Raw genomic sequence first — 16377 nt, 5'->3', positions numbered from 1 at the left:
GAAATAAAAAGAGCGTGGTTGAGAGAGCAGAAGAGGGTGTTTTGAAATGGTTTGGTCACATGGAGAGAATGAGTGAGGAAAGATTGACCAAGAGGATATATGTGTCGGAGGTGGAGGGAGCGAGGAGAAGTGGGAGACCAAATTGGAGGTGGAAAGATGGTGTGAAAAAGATTTTGAGTGATCGGGGCCTGAACATGTAGGAGGGTGAAAGGCGGGCAAGGAATAGAGTAAATTGGATCGATGTGGTATACCGGGGTCGACGTGCTGTCAATGGATTGAATCAGGGCATGTGAAGCGTCTGGGTTAAACCATGGAAAGTTCTGTGGGGGCCTGGATGTGGAAAGGGAGCTGTGCTTTCGGGCATTATTACAAGTGAGTAGGAGAGATGGCGATCATGTATAATAATAATAATGATATAATAGATTATCATGATAGAAGATGCTCTGTGGAAGGTATTAAGGTTATATAGGTGTGAGAGGTAAGTTGCTAGAAGCAGTGAAAAGCTTTTATCGAGGATGTAAGACAAGTGTACGTGTAGGAAGAGAGGAAAGTGATTGGTTCTCAGTGAATGTAGGTTTGCGGCACGGGTGTGTGATGTCTCCATGGTTGTTTAATTTGTTTATGGATGAGGTTGTTAGGGAGGTAGATGCGAGAGTTTTGGAGAGAGGGGCAAGTAAGCAGTCTGTTGGGGATGAGAGGGCTTGGGGAGTGAGTCAGTTGTTGTTCGCTGATGATACAGCGCTGGTGGCTGATTAGGGTTGGTGACTGAGTTTGGTAAAGTGTGTGAAAGATGAAAGCTGAGAGTAAATGGGAATAAGAGCAAAGTTAATAGGTTCAGTAGGGTTGAGTGACAAGTAAATTGGTAGGTAAGTTTAATGGAGAAAAACTGGAGGAAGTGAAATGTTTTAGATATCTGGGAGTGGATTTAGAAGCGGATGGAACTATGGAAACGGAAGCGAGTCACAGGGTGGAGGTGGGGGCTATGGTTCTGGGAATGTTGAAGAATTTGTGGAAGGTGAGAACGTTATCTCGGAGAGTTAAAATGGGTATGTTTAAATCAATAGTAGTTTCAACAATGTTATATTGTTGTGAGGCATGGGCTATAGATAGAGTTGTGCGGAGGAGGGTGGATGTGTTGTAAATTAGATGTTTGAGGACATTATGTGGCGTGAGGTGGTTTGATCGAGTAGGTAGTGAAAGACTAAGAGAGATATGTGGTTATAACAAGTGTGTGGTTGAGAGAGCATAAGAGGGTGCATTGAAATGGTTTGGTCACACGGAGAGAATGAGGAAAGATTGACAAAGAGGATATATGTAACAGAGGTTGAGGGTAGGAGATGGAGTGAAAAAGATTTCGAGAGATCGGGGCCTGAATATATAGAAGGGTGAAAGGCGTGCAAGGAATAGAGTTGAATTGGAACGATGTTGTATATCGGGGTCGACGTGCTGTCAATGGATTGAACCAGGGCATGTGAAACGGTTTGGGTAAATCATGGAAAAGTTTGTGGGGCCTGGATGTGGAAAAGGAGCTGTGGTTTCGGTACATTACGCATGCCAGCTAGAGACTGAGTTTGAACGAATGTGGTTTTGTTGTCTTTTCCGAGCGCTACATCGCGCGCACGTAGGGGGAGGGGATGCCGTTTCATGTGTCGTGGGGTGGCAGTGGAAATGGATGAAGGCAGCTTGTATGATTATGTATGCTTTTTATATATGTATATGTCTCTGAATGTGTATGTATGTATGTATACGTTGAAATGTATAGGTATGTATATGTGCGTATGTGGGCGTTTATGTATGTACTTGCCCACAAGTTTGTATGCATTATCACAAGTGAAATCAGACGGATCTATCCTTGAGAACGAGATTATCGAAGACTTTGATGATTTTGAGTATTTGTCTTAGATTGCATCTTAAACTTCTGTTTTTTAAGCTCAACAGATCAAGTTCGTTTTGTTTTTTCTCATAAGATTTGTTTCTCAGTCCAGGAGTCATTGGCAGCTCGAGCGTACTCTCTCCATTCTGTCTGTCTTTCCTCAAGTAAGGTGACCAAAACCGAACAAAATATTCAAGATGTGAGAGTGTCAAGAGTAGTGCAGGAAAATATTCCGATAGATTTCTAAATAAAGAGTAAAATCCAGATTAGTTACAGCATTATTATCTTTCAAGAAGATTGTCTCATCTGATATACATCTCAGGTGAACAAGTGAAAATGTTGGATCCATACTGGGCAGCAGGGGTGGTGCTGCGGGCTACTCCACGTCTTCCCTGCTCAGTCATTCTCCTCACAGAGGACAGAGACTCGTCATCTCCCGAGTTACTGGTAAGTCACACGTTTAGAATGATGATCATTTATTGTACTTAAACATTCTTCACTTTTGGTTTAGTTTTATCTCAGGAAAAAAGAAAGTTCCATTCTCTAACTCTGCACGAATATCACATGTAGCTATCTGTTTATTTTTTTCTAATTGCTCTCCAGTATCTTGTCCTAGTTATCCCATTTAGCTTTAAAGACTTAAAGAATTCTTTATCCAGAGTCTGTACACGGTATGGACGTACTGAAGGTGGATTTAGTGTCCATTGTGCCTTTGGAAAAGGTAAAACCTTGATATGTTTTAGGAAGGCATTTGATACACAAGTTACCAGTCCCGCAGTCTTGCACTAACATTATTTAGGAAAGTGTTGTTGTGAGAACTAAGATGAAGGGTCACATGCGTGGGATGGAGTCATCAAGTGCGAGGAGACACAGGAGTGACACAGTGGCTACGAGTTGCAAAGCGGTTCATGCTGGAGATGAGAACCTTGACTGCCAGAAAGTAATTGAGCTCCAAGGGGTAGATGGAGGGTGTGTCTCCAGTCTGCATGTGTCTGAAGTCTGAGCCATTTGCTGGAAGCTGAGACACACATAATTTAGAAGTTATGAATTATCATGATATCTATGAGTGAGGCGAGTCATTCACTGCCAGGAGATAAATGCATGACACGGAGTAATAGATTATCAGGAGGTTATTTATTATGAACAAAACGATAGATAGGAAATATCTGAATGTTTTAGAGTCATAAGATCATATTTCTTAACTTCCTCTACGCTTATCCTGAACCTAACATAAGATCAAATTCTGTTTGGTATGGAGGCGCCATATGAGGCACAGTAGATATGCCATTGTCTGGCTAGATCGTGACTCTGGCCATAACCTTATTCATGAAAAACCAATTGAAAGTAACAGAGGTTAAAAGAAGACAACTGCTGAGTACTTGTGTAAATCTGGCCCTTGAATTAGATGGACGACCTCTTCCATAATTTGAGTAGAAATATCTCAGTTCTGTAGAAGTTGGGAAACTAACTTACAATCGTATATCCGCCTACATGTGACTTAACAATACACTAATAATATGATATCATAAAAGTAATAAAGAAAAGCGGAAGCAAATGTTTTTTTTATATAAGTGAGGAAGTACAGTTGTAGGTCTAGTGTGGCAGCCTTGTAGGAGGGAAGTGAGGTTGTTGTTTTGCTGTTGAGGCGACAATTGTGGTAAACTCGCTCCTGGAGAGCTATCTGTGCTGCAGACGCTCACTTTGTGATGAAGCCGTCCAGATAGACGAGTCTGCTGCGCGGAATACCAAACCTAAAGTTAGAGGTAGCTGTCTTAGAAGGAATAATGTTTGCCTCACTAAGACTCTGGATAACTTATACAAGTATATGATGGATATTGAGATATACAGAGGACACGACGGTGTTATATCAGCCACAATCCTGCACATGAACTGAAGGAGGAGAGATAAGGTAAGATCATGGGTGAAGATGGTGGAGGTAACAGATGAGGGCAAGAATAGAGATACATGGACAACAGTAAACATAGGTCTGCTTACTACATTAGTGAATATGGAGAGATTGTGTTATAAACACAGTTGAATGTAAACATAAGTTCCGGAGCCTCATTCCTGCACAGAAGTGTTCCTTGGGCCTTCATCCCATCAATAATGTGTAGTGGATGAGAATTTTTCCTATGAATCCTCATTGTTTGTAATAGAAACGAGATGTATGAGCCCTTGTCCACTTGGTGAAACGTGTTCAAAGAAAGATGTGACGAACAGAGTTATTCGAGGCAGTTTTACAGAGATGTTAAGAGTTAAATTCTTTTTAGGGTTTGATTTACCGATATTTTTAAAACGTTGAAGGGACGAGTACAATGATCATGTTGTGATACTATAACCTAGCTGAAGGGACGAGTGCAATGATCATGTTGTGGCACTATAACCTCAGACCTTTCCTTCCTCTCAGACCCACCTGAGTGTTGCTGTGTTTAGGGCGGCGGTGGACGGTCAGGACGCTAACATGACGCAGGCGCAGCTCACCCGGGTGATCGTTCAGGCTCGGCGGGTAGGTCACTCTCGATCTACTTCTGGCATGTGTGGCTCACTCTCATACTGCTCATGAACTGGTTCGGTCTCTTACCAAGTAGGGCTCAGATGTATCTCAAACATAAGTACCGGAAGAAGTGAAGTAATTATCTCACGTTACTGTTGAGGTGCATTTGTTATTCCTACATTACTGATGAGTTTAATTAGTGATCCTAATATTAGCTAGATGTCTGATGAGCTGGGCAGATCACTCTGACAGTACTGCTGAGGTGAGTACGTCACTTTTATGGTATCACTGAGGTCGAGAGCTGAGCCGCACAGCAACAATGAATTGGTTATGTTTACTAAGTCATGACTCAGAAGGCTGAGTCAGCATCACCACAAGTCTACTATGTCATCGTCACCAGGTACGTCAGTCGTCCAGGTGCGTGACGGTGGTGGTGGTGAGTGACGACCCAGCCTTCCTGGCCACCTTCGCCCAGTTCTCCCTCAAGGGCCGCCTCCTGGGATCGTCGACCAGGCTCCTGGTCGTGACCCGCCTGCCCCTCCCTGAGCTGCGGAACCTTCTGATCAGCCACTGGACCTTCTCCATGATGAACTCTGTGTTCCTTGTATTGCATGATGTATCAGGACAACCAGGGTCAGTATTTCGTAATAACTCACTGCAACGTATTCGATTCTTGCATCATTACAAGCACGTACTGTATACAAAATGATCTGTCGTTATGAACGTAAAGAAATATAAGTTGATAATATAATACTGTCTTTGTCGTACTGTGACTTCAAGATTTGGCGTGTACGTCAGCCTGCCATATAGTGCTAACGGTCCTATGGTAGTCAAGGTCGCATTTTGGATGAACAAACGAGGCCTACTTCCCGTCAGCCAACTCAACTTCTTCCCTCAGAAGTTCACGAAGTAAACATTTCTTCACGACAAATATTGTCTTGTTACACATTATTATTCCATAGTTGTGGCAACAGTTCGCACGAATTGCAACAGAGTCTGGATTTATTAACAATATTGTTCGTTGTAATAATTTGCTCATATGGGAATAAGAAAGATAACTGACTCCATGTTGTTGACCCAGCTTTTACAGAGCGACTGTGAACGTAACAGCTCTACCATACAGACCTTACTGGAGTGTAGTGGACGACGTGGACTCTGATGGAACCATAGTCAAGAGATACACAGGTAGCGACGCCAGGCTCCTCATGACCATAGCCCAGGCCCTCAACTTCACCTTCCGTGTTCTTCCTGTTACCACATGGGACCAGGTATCTTCCTGTTACCACATGGAACCAGGTATCTTCCTGTTACCACATGGGACCAGGTATCTTCCTGTTACCACATGGGACCAGGTATCTTCCTGTTACCACATGGGACCAGGTATCTTCCTGTTACCACATGGAACCAGGTATCTTCCTGTTACCACATGGGACCAGGTATCTTCCTGTTACCGCATGGGACCAGGTATCTTCCTGTTACCACATGGGACGAGGTATCTTCCTGTTACCACATGGGACCAGGTATCTTCCTGTTACCACATGGGACGAGGTATCTTCCTGTTACCACATAGGACCAGGTAACTTCCTGTTACCTCATGGGACCAGGTATCTTCCTGTTACCACATGGGACGAGGTATCTTCCTGTTACCACATGGGACCAGGTATCTTCCTGTTACCACATGGGACCAGGTATCTTCCTGTTACCACATAGGACCAGGTATCTTCCTGTTACCACATGGGACCAGGTATCTTCCTGTTACCACATAGGACCAGGTATCTTCCTGTTACCACATGGGACCAGGTATCTTCCTGTTACCACATGGGACCAGGTATCTTCCTGTTACCACATAGGACCAGGTATCTTCCTGTTACCACATGGGACCAGGTATCTTCCTGTTACCACATAGGACCAGGTATCTTCCTGTTACCACATGGGACCAGGTATCTTCCTGTTACCACATGGGACCAGGTATCTTCCTGTTACCACATAGGACCAGGTATCTTCCTGTTACCACATGGGACCAGGTATCTTCCTGTTACCACATGGGACCAGGTATCTTCCTGTTACCACATGGGACCAGGTATCTTCATGTTACCACATGGGACCAGGTATCTTCCTGTTACCACATGGAACCAGGTATCTTCCTGTTACCACATGGGACCAGGTATCTTCCTCTTACCACATGGAACCAGGTATCTTCCTGTTACCACATGGGACCAGGTATCTTCCTGTTATCACATGGAACCAGGTATCTTCCTGTTACCACATGGGACCAGGTATCTTCCTGTTACCACATGGGACTAGGTATCTTCCTGTAACTACATGGGACCAGGTATCTTCCTGTTACCACATGGGACCAGGTATCTTCCTGTTACCACATGGAACCAGGTATCTTCCTATTACCACATGGAACCAGGTATCTTCCTGTTACCACATGGGACCAGGTATCTTCCTGTTACCACATGGGACCAGGTATCTTCCTGTTACCACATGTGACCAGGTATCTTCCTGTTACCACATGGGACGAGGTATCTTCCTGTTACCACATGGGACCAGGTATCTTCCTGTTACCACACGGGACCGGGTATCTTTCTGTTACCACATGGGACCAGGTATCTTCCTGTTACCACATGGAACCAGGTATCTTCCTGTTACCACATGGGACCAGGTATCTTCCTGTTACCACATGGGACCAGTTATCTTCCTCTTACCACATGGGACCAGGTATCTTCCTGTTACCACACGGGACCGGGTATCTTCCTGTTACCATATGGGACCAGGTATCTTCCTCTTACCACATGGGACAAGGTATCTTCCTGTTACCACATGGGACCAGGTATCTTCCTGTTACCACATGGGACCAGGTATCTTCCTGTTACCACATGGGACCAGGTATCTTCCTGTTACCACACGGGACCAGGTATCTTCCTGTTACCACATGGGACCAGGTATCTTCTGTTCCACTTGAATTACACCTCATTCTACCATAGGCTTCAAGGTTAAGAAATCAATCTAAGTAAATACTTACATGAAAAGAATCACTTCATTCAAAATTACATTTGTCCATCCACTTAAAGAAAAAGTATTCATTCATAATCAATTTTCTTTTTCCTTTTGTTGTTTTTTGTACAGTAAGAGCCTTTTGTTGACAGACTTTACCCAAATTATCTTAAAACACAAAGGAGGAAAACTTGTCCAGTACCTATAAGTATAGAGAAATATCATATATTGTAACAGACACCGAATCCACACAGGTTGAACAAGACGTATGCCCTCAGGTCACAGCTCGGGTGGTCGAAAGAGCCTCCTTCATGGCGTCTATATACCACATTGTATTGCCACAGCGTCAGCTACGTCACGATTTCACTTATACCTACGAGCATGTGTTTACTGACTTCGCGTTGGCCAAACCTTCGCTCAGCTCCAACTGGCAGAGTCTTTACGACCCTCTGGCTGACGTGGTGTGGGCGTCTGTCTTGCTGGCCGTACTGGTCGTGCCCATCTTGCTGTTTGTGGTAGGTGGCGCTGGTCGGTGCGCCTTGCTGGTGTGTGATGCGTATCTAACTTACTTTACATATGCACAGTCTCACCCACTTCCTGAGGGCCTGAAGTTTCTGATAATCTATAACTGACCGACTGAGACGACAACTTGACGTTGCTGTCACTCTCTAGTTCACAAGTGCATTACGAAGGCAATGGAGTTAAAGTTGTAATCTCGTTCGACCAATTTTAGACTATCACAAGCTCAGGGCAAGGGGGAGGAGGGGGGGGCACACTTTTATGGGAGTCTGTACATACGTTGTAGTGTTCATGTTCAGAGAACTTTTCATGTTTTTGTCACCGTCCACGTACGTATCTCGATGTTCAAGTATGGTATTACATCATTGTACACAGCCTTCGTGTACACGATTATTTCCGGGAGGTGATATAGATACGTGCATTGTGTATATAGACTAATGATATAAACATTACTCTTATCATTTTGTCGTGAAACAGATGTTCAGACGTATGTGAAGACATTACAACGTGACTTAAAATATGATAGAATTAATTGTCTTTGTATGACCCACACTGGAAAGTCAGTGTTATTTCTACATATGTTTATAGTGTACGTTGTTCAGTAGTTTGATATATGGTGAAGGTGGAAGTCTTGATGTAAGACGATTCATGGAAAAGGGTGAGGCAAATGTTTTGAAATATTCCCAGATGTTTCAAGATGTGACTCAATTTTGAAATCTTTGATCGCGATATACATCTACTTTTATTTATGACTCTTGAATAAATCTGGTTGATCATATGTTACTTCGGTTCTGCAATAACATAAAAGGATTAGATCAGTTCACATTTGAATTGGTTCTTGTGCTGGATCGTTGAGCAACGGATCATCCCTGAAGTTCCTCGCCTCTGTATTACTCGTGTTAATCAAACACTGGAACTCAGAGGAACTGATCACTGGTCGACCTCTAGATGTATTGGCTACGGTGTAAACATACATCGCGTCATGAAGAAAGAAATAATTGAGGCAAGAATAATGTCCAGGACTTTATATGATAGATCAATGGAGGACTTTCTCTCATGCTGGGTCATGATCTCATGAGTCCAACTTGCCAATAGAGATAAATGAAATATAATAGATAAATAAAAAACGATCTGTTGAATTCTGGAAGCCATTCTGCTGAAAATACACAGTTGAGGAATTACGTGACTGGGTGGAGGTGGGGGCGGGGGTCATTACAGTAACTAGTAAATTAATCACAGACGAACATAGGGTCAAGATCGGGTTGGATAAACACATGAGTGAAGACAGTCTACACAGAACAGGATGTTTTACAGAATAAATCTTATGTTTGATGCATTATACATTTAGTGGTGATTCATTGAACATTGAGTGACGTAAAGTTACATAGATATTGGATGAAGTACAGTGATATTATGTTCACATAAAATGTATATAAAGGTGAACATTAAGTGATGTAAAGTTGCATATTGGTTGAACTGCAGTAGTATTGTGTTGACATACATTATGCATTTAATGGTGAACATTATGTGATGTAAAGCCACATAGTTGTTGACCTGCAGTAATACTATGTTGATGTCAACCATGCATCTAATGGTAAACAATGAACGATGAATATTTTCACGTTAGTTTTGCTTCAGTAAAACAGCAGTTGACATACTATGGAAAAACTAAGTTATCTGCTTGTTTATCTGTGCACTGCTTGTTCATGTATTGTTTATAACATTCACAATAGTAAGTATAGGACGATACTTGTATGTGCACAACGCTGGCTGATACGTTGGTGACGGACGCCCCTCAGGTGGTTGCCCTTCTGACCCAGGAGGAAGTGGTTACTGAGTCACTTGGTCAGTTGGGTCAAAACCACAGTCGTCAGGGACACGCACACAAGTGTGTGTCAGTGTCATACCAGTGTCATACTGCCTCACTACTTCACTGATAAAGGCATCTAATACTTCACAGTGGAATTCAGTAGTAGCAAACATACTTCTGTGAATCAAGAGAGAGAGAGAGAGAGAGAGAGAGAGAGAGAGAGAGAGAGAGAGAGAGAGAGAGAGAGATGTAAATGGTGCCATTCAGTGTAAATGATGACCCTCATGGTACATGGTGCCACTCAGTGTACATGGTACCCCTCAGTGTACATGGGCCACTCAGTGTACATAGTGCCCCTTACTGTACATGTGCCCTCAATGCATATGGTAACCCTCAGTGTATATGTTGCCTCTCAATGTACATGATCCCCCTCAGTGTACATGGTGTCCATCATTGTATATGGTGCCCCTCAATGTAAATGGTGCCCCTTGGTGTACATGGTGCTCTTCAGTGTACATGGTGCTACTCAGGGTAAATGGTGCCCTCAGTGTATATGGTACCTTTCAGTGTACATGATGCCTCTCAGTGTACATGGTGCCCCTCAGTGTAACTGGTGCCCTCAGGGTTCATGATGCCCTTCAATGTACATGATGCCCTTCAGTGTACATGATGCCCTTCAGTGTATATGGTGCCCCTCTGATTATATGTTGCCCCTCAGTGTACATGGTGCCATATAGGGTACATGGTGGCCCTCAATGTACATGGTGTCACTCCTGGTACATGGTGCCCCTCAGTGTACATGGTGCCCTTTAGTGTACATGGTGCCCCTCTGATCACTTGGTGCCCCTCAGTGTAAATGGCACCCCTCAGTGTACATGGTGCCTTCAATGTATGTGACACCCCTTGGTGAAAATTATGCCTCTCACTACACATGGTGTTCATCATTGTATATGGTACCTCTCAGTGTACATAACGCCCCCCAGGGTACATGGTGCCCCTCAATGTACATGGTGCTCTTTCGTGTACATGGTGCCCCTCATTGTAGATGGTGCCCCTTAGTGTACATGGGGCTCCTCAGTGTAAATGGTGCCCCTTGGGGTTCATGATGCCCTTCAGTGAATGCCCTTCACTGTACATGATGCCCTTCAGTATTAAAGGTACCCCTTTGATTATATGTTGTCCCTCAGTGTACATGGTGCTATTCAGGGTGCATGGTGTCCCTCAGTATACATGATGGCCCTCAATGTACATGGTGCCACTCTGAGTGCATGGTGATCCTCAGGGTACATGGTGCCCTTTCGTGTACATGGTGCCCCTCGGTGTAGATGGCGCCCCTCAATGTACATGGTGTCCCTCAGTGTACTTGGTGCTCCTCACTGAACATGATGCTCCTTTCAGTATCTAGTGCCACTAAGTGTACATAATGTCCCTTAGTTTTATTTTGCCCATTGTGTATATGGAGACACTCAGTGTACATGGTACCCCTCAGTGTAGGAGATGCCCCTTAGAGCATATAGTGCCCCCAGTGAACATGATGCCTTTCAGTGTACATGGTGCCCTTCGGTATACATGGTGACCCTCTGAGTACGTGCTACCCCTCAGTGTGCATGGTGCCCTACAGTGTATCCGGTGCCCCTCATTGTACATGGTGCCACTCAGTGTTCATGGTGTTTCTTTGGATACATGGTGCCACTCAGTGTATACGTGGTGCCCTTCAGGGTATATGGTGCGCCTTAGTGTATATGGTGCCGCTCAGTGTACATGGTACACCTATGAGTACATGGTTCCCCGCAGTGTACATGGAGTCCCTCATCGTACATAATGCTCCTAAGTGTATATGATACCCCTCAGTGTACATGGTGCCCACCAATGTACATAGCGCCACAAAATGTACACAGTGCCCCTCAGTGTATATAATACCCCTCGGTAAACATGGTAATCCTCAGTGTACATGGAGCCACTCATGGTATATGGTGCCCATCAGTGTGCATTGTGCCCCTCAGTGTACATGGTACCCCTCAGAATACAAAGTGCCTTTCAGGGTACATGATGCCCAACTGATTACATTGTGCCCGACAGTACATAGTACCACTCATTGTACATGATGCCCCTCAGTGTACATGATACCCCTTAATGTATATCCTGCTGCTCAGTGTACATGGTGCTTCTCTAGATATAAAGTGTCCCTATGTATACATTATGTCCCACAGTGTACATGGTGTCCTTCGGTGTACTTAGTACCCCCCAGCGTACAAGATGCCTCTAAGGTTATGTAGTGCCCCTCAGTGTACATAATGTCCTTCAGTGTACATGATAAGCCCACAGAATACATTGTGCTCCACAGTGTACATGGCGCTCCTCTGAGTGCAAGGAGCCCTTGTGTCTACATGAATGTTCTCCAGTGTACATGGTGCCCCTCAATGTACATGGTGCCCCTCAGCATACATGGTGCTCCTAAGTGTACATGGTGCCCATCAGTGTTGACGGTGCCACTCAGTATACATAGAGCCCCTTAGGGTACATGGTGCCCATAGTGTACATGGTGCCCTACATTGTACATGGTAATCCATCAATGTACATGGTGCCACTAAGGTACATGGTGCCCCTTAATGTACATGATGCCCTCTTATTACATGGTGACCCCTCAATGTACATGGTGCCACTCAGTATACATAGTGGCCCTTAGTGTAAATAGTGCCCCTCAATGTATATGGTGCGCCTTAATGTATATTTTACCCCTATGTATATTTGGTACCTCTAAATGTGCATGGTGCACAGCCAGAAAACAGGGTACTCATCAGTGTACATGGTTTTCCTCAGTGTATATGGTGGCCCTCAATGTATATGGTGCCCCTCAGTGTACATGGCGCTCCTCAGTGTACATGTCGCTCTTCAGTGTACATGGAGCCCCTTAGTGTACATAGTATCCCTAAGGGCACATGGTGCCCCTAAGCTTACATAGTGCCCCACGGTGTACATGGTGCAACTTAGTACACATGGTTCCCCTCAGTGTACAGGATGTCCTTCATTGTATTCAGTATCCTTCAGTGTATATACTGCCTTTCATTGTACTTGGTGCCCTTCAGTTACATGGTGACCCTCTGTTTACATGGTGCCACTCAGTGCACATGGTGGCCCTCAGTGTACATTATGCCCTTCAGCGTACATAGTGCCCCTCAATGTACATGGTGCACCTGAGTGTACATTGTGCCCCTCAATATACATTTTCTGCCTCAATGTACGTTATGTTCATATGTGAATAGGGTGCCCCTAAATGTACATGGTGCCCCTAAGTGTAAAGAGCGCCCTTAAGTGCACATATTGCCTCTCAGTGTACATGGTGCCCACACTATATATGGAATCCCTTGGTGTAAATGGTGCTTCTCAGTGTACATGGTGCCCCTTGGAGTACATGATGTCCATCTGTGTACATGGCACTAAGGGTACATCGTGCCCCTCAGTATATATGGTGACCCTCACTGTGAGAGGATGCCCCTCAGTGTATACGGTACCCCTTAGTGCATATGATGCCTTACAGTGTACATGACCCCCCCCCAGTGTACAGGTTGCCTTTCAGTGTACATGGTGCCACTAAAAGTACATAGTACCCCTCAGCGAAAATGTTGCCCCTCAGTGTACATGGTGTTAATAAGTGTACATAGTACCCTTCAGGGTATATGGTGCCCCTTAGTGTACATAGTGCCCATCAATGTACATGATGCCCCTCGGTGTGTACTGTGCCCCTCAAAGAACATTTTCCTCCTCTGGGTATATGATGCCTACTGTGCGTACATAGTCTCCTTCAGTGTATATGGTGCCCCTCAGCGTATATGGTACCCCTCAGTGTACATGGTGCCCATTAGTGTACTTGGTATCACTCAGTTTACATGGTGCCCCTCATTGTGCAGGATGCCACTCAGTGTATATGGTGCCCCTCAGTGTACATGGTGCCCATTAGTGTACATGGTATCACTCAGTTTATATGGTGCTCCTTGAGGAAAGTGGTACTCCTTTAAGTATATGGTGCCCTTCTCTGTTCATGGTGATCCTCAGCGTACATGGTGCCTTTCAATGTACATGGTTCAACTCAATGTACGTAGTGCCCTGAAGTGTACACGATGCTCTACGGTATATTTGGTTCTCCTCAGGGTACATGGTGCCCTTCAGTGTACGTGGTGCCCCTCTATGTATATGGTGCCCTTCAGTGTACATGGTACCCATCAGTGTACATGGTGCCCATCAGTGTACGTGGTGTCCCTCAGTGTACATGATGCGCTTAGATGTACATGGTACCATTCGGTGTACACGGTGCCCCTTAGGGTACATGATGCACCTACTTGCACTTGGTTCACCTCTGTTTATATGGTACCCCAGATATACATGGTGCCCCTCAGGGTACATGGTGCCCCTCAGGGTACATGAATCACCTCATTATATATTTTGCCCCTCTGTGTATATCGTTCCCCTCTGTGAACATGGTGCCCCTCTCTGTCCTCAATGTATTTGGTGCCCCTCTGTGTATATCGTTCCCCTCTGTGAACATGGTGCCCCTCTCTGTCCTCAATGTATTTGGTGCCCCTCTGTGTATATCGTTCCCCTCTGTCAACATGGTGCCCCTCTCTGTCCTCAATGTATTTGGTGCCCCTCTGTGTATATCGTTCCCCTCTGTCAACATGGTGCCCCTCTCTGTCCTCAATGTATTTGGTGCCCTTCTGTGTATATTGTTCCCCTCTGTAAACATGGAGCTCCTCTGTGTACATGGCACCCCTCAGCGTACATGGTGTCCCTTAGCGTTCTTGGTGGCCCTCAGCGTACATGATGCGCTTCAATGCATATGGAACCCTGATTGTACATGGTGCCCCTTAGTGTACTTGGTGCTCTTCTGGGTACATAGAGCTCTTTAGTGTACATGGTGCCCTTCTTTGTCCATAGTGCCCCTCAATATACTAGATGCTCCACAGTGTACATAGTGCCCCTCAATATACTAGGTGCCCCACAGTGTACATAGTGCCCCTCACTGTACATGGTGCTCCTCTGTGCACAAAGTACCTTTCCGTGTACATGGTGCCCCTCCGTGTACATGGTGCTCTTCTGGGTACATGGAACTCTTTAGTGTACATTGTGTCCTTCTGTGTCCATAGTGCCCCTCAATGTACTAGGTGCCCCACAGTGTACAAGGTGCCCCTCAGTGTACATGGTGCTCTTCTGGGTACATGGAACTCATCAGAGTATATGGTGCCCTTCTATGTACATAGTGCTCCTCAATGTACATGGTGACCCTATCTGTATATGTTGTTCTTCAGAGTACATGGTGTCCCTCAGTATACTTTGTACCCCTAAGGGTACATGGTGCCCTTCTGGTTACATGTTGCCCCTCAGGGTACATGGTGATCCTGAGCGTACATGATTTTCAATAGTGTACCTGGTGTCCCTAGGCGTGCATGGTGCCCCTCATTGTACATGGTTCCCCTCAGTGCATATAGTGCCCCTTAGTGTATATGGTGCCCTTTAGGGCATATGATGCCCCTTAGTATGCATGGTGATCCTCTGTGTACATGGTGCCCGTCAATGTATATGGTGAATCTCAGCGTACATGATGTATCTATGTACATGGTGCCCCTTAGTGTCTATGCTGTCCCTCAGTGTACATGATGCTACTCAGTGTGCATGGTGGCCTTCGGTGTAAAAGTGACCCTCTGTGTCTACGGTGCTCCTCAGTAATTCTGATGCCCCAAGACGTGTACATGGTGCTCCTCTTTTACCATGGTGCCCCTCATGGTATATGGTGTCCCACTGTATACATGGTGCCCCTTAGGGTATATGATCCTCCTCATTGTAAATGGTGTATTTCTGTGTACATGGTGCCTTTCTGTGTACATGTTGCTCCTTAATGTACATGGTGTCCCTCAGTATAATAATGCCCTTAATTGTACATTGTACCAATCAGTGTGCATAGTACCCCTAAGGGCATACGATGCCCTTGTGGATACATGGTGCCCCTCTGTGTACATGGTGCCGCTCAGAGCACATGGTGCCCTTAAATGTACATGATGCCCTTTAGTATACATGGTACCTCTCAGTGTCCATGGTGTCCCTCAGTGTACATGATGCTCCTCAATGTACAAGATGCCCCTCAGTGTATCAGGTGCCCTTCAGTGTACATGATACCCTTATATGTACATGATGCCCGTCTATGTACATAGTGCCCCTCAGGGTACTTGTAGCCCCTTAGTGTATTTGGTGCACCTCAGTGTACATGGTGCCTTTCTTTGTACATGGTGACCCTCAAAGTACATGGTGCCCCTCAATGTCCATGGTGTTCCTCTGGGTACTTGGTACTCCTCCGGGTATATGGTGTCCCTCGATGCACATGGTGAGCGTCAATATACTTGGTGCCCCACAGTGTAAATGGTGCACCTCAATGTACATCGTGCCCTTCAGTGTGCATGGAGTCCTTCTGTGTACATGGTATCCCTCAGTGTATAAATGGTGCTCCTCAGTGTGCATGGTGCCCCTCTGTGTACTTGGCGCCACGCAGGATACATGGTGTCCCTAGTGTACATGGTACCCTTTAGGGTACATAGTGCCCTTTAGGGTACATGGTGCCCTTTATTGTACATGATTTGCTTCAGTGTACATGACGTCCTTCAGGATACATATTGCCCATCAGTGTATACGATG

General features: G+C 45.2%; 1 protein-coding gene across 1 annotated transcript in view; it reads left to right on the top strand.

Annotated features, from left to right (window-relative positions):
* The window catches only part of LOC139757338 (ionotropic receptor 21a-like), a 46709-nt gene that overhangs the window by 5552 nt on the left and 24780 nt on the right, over positions 1-16377 (top strand). The window contains exons 2-8 of the mRNA XM_071677761.1: positions 2196-2320; positions 2673-2870; positions 4281-4379; positions 4768-5000; positions 5148-5276; positions 5449-5635; positions 7646-7882. Of these exons, the coding sequence (XP_071533862.1) occupies positions 2196-2320; positions 2673-2870; positions 4281-4379; positions 4768-5000; positions 5148-5276; positions 5449-5635; positions 7646-7882 (1208 nt within the window). The remainder of the gene's footprint in view (positions 1-2195; positions 2321-2672; positions 2871-4280; positions 4380-4767; positions 5001-5147; positions 5277-5448; positions 5636-7645; positions 7883-16377) is intronic.

The sequence above is a fragment of the Panulirus ornatus genome, chromosome 25, assembly GCF_036320965.1.
Source record: "Panulirus ornatus isolate Po-2019 chromosome 25, ASM3632096v1, whole genome shotgun sequence".
NCBI classification, from domain to species: domain Eukaryota; kingdom Metazoa; phylum Arthropoda; class Malacostraca; order Decapoda; family Palinuridae; genus Panulirus; species Panulirus ornatus.
Note: the sequence above shows the minus strand (reverse complement) of the source record. Positions and strands in the feature narration are given on the sequence as shown.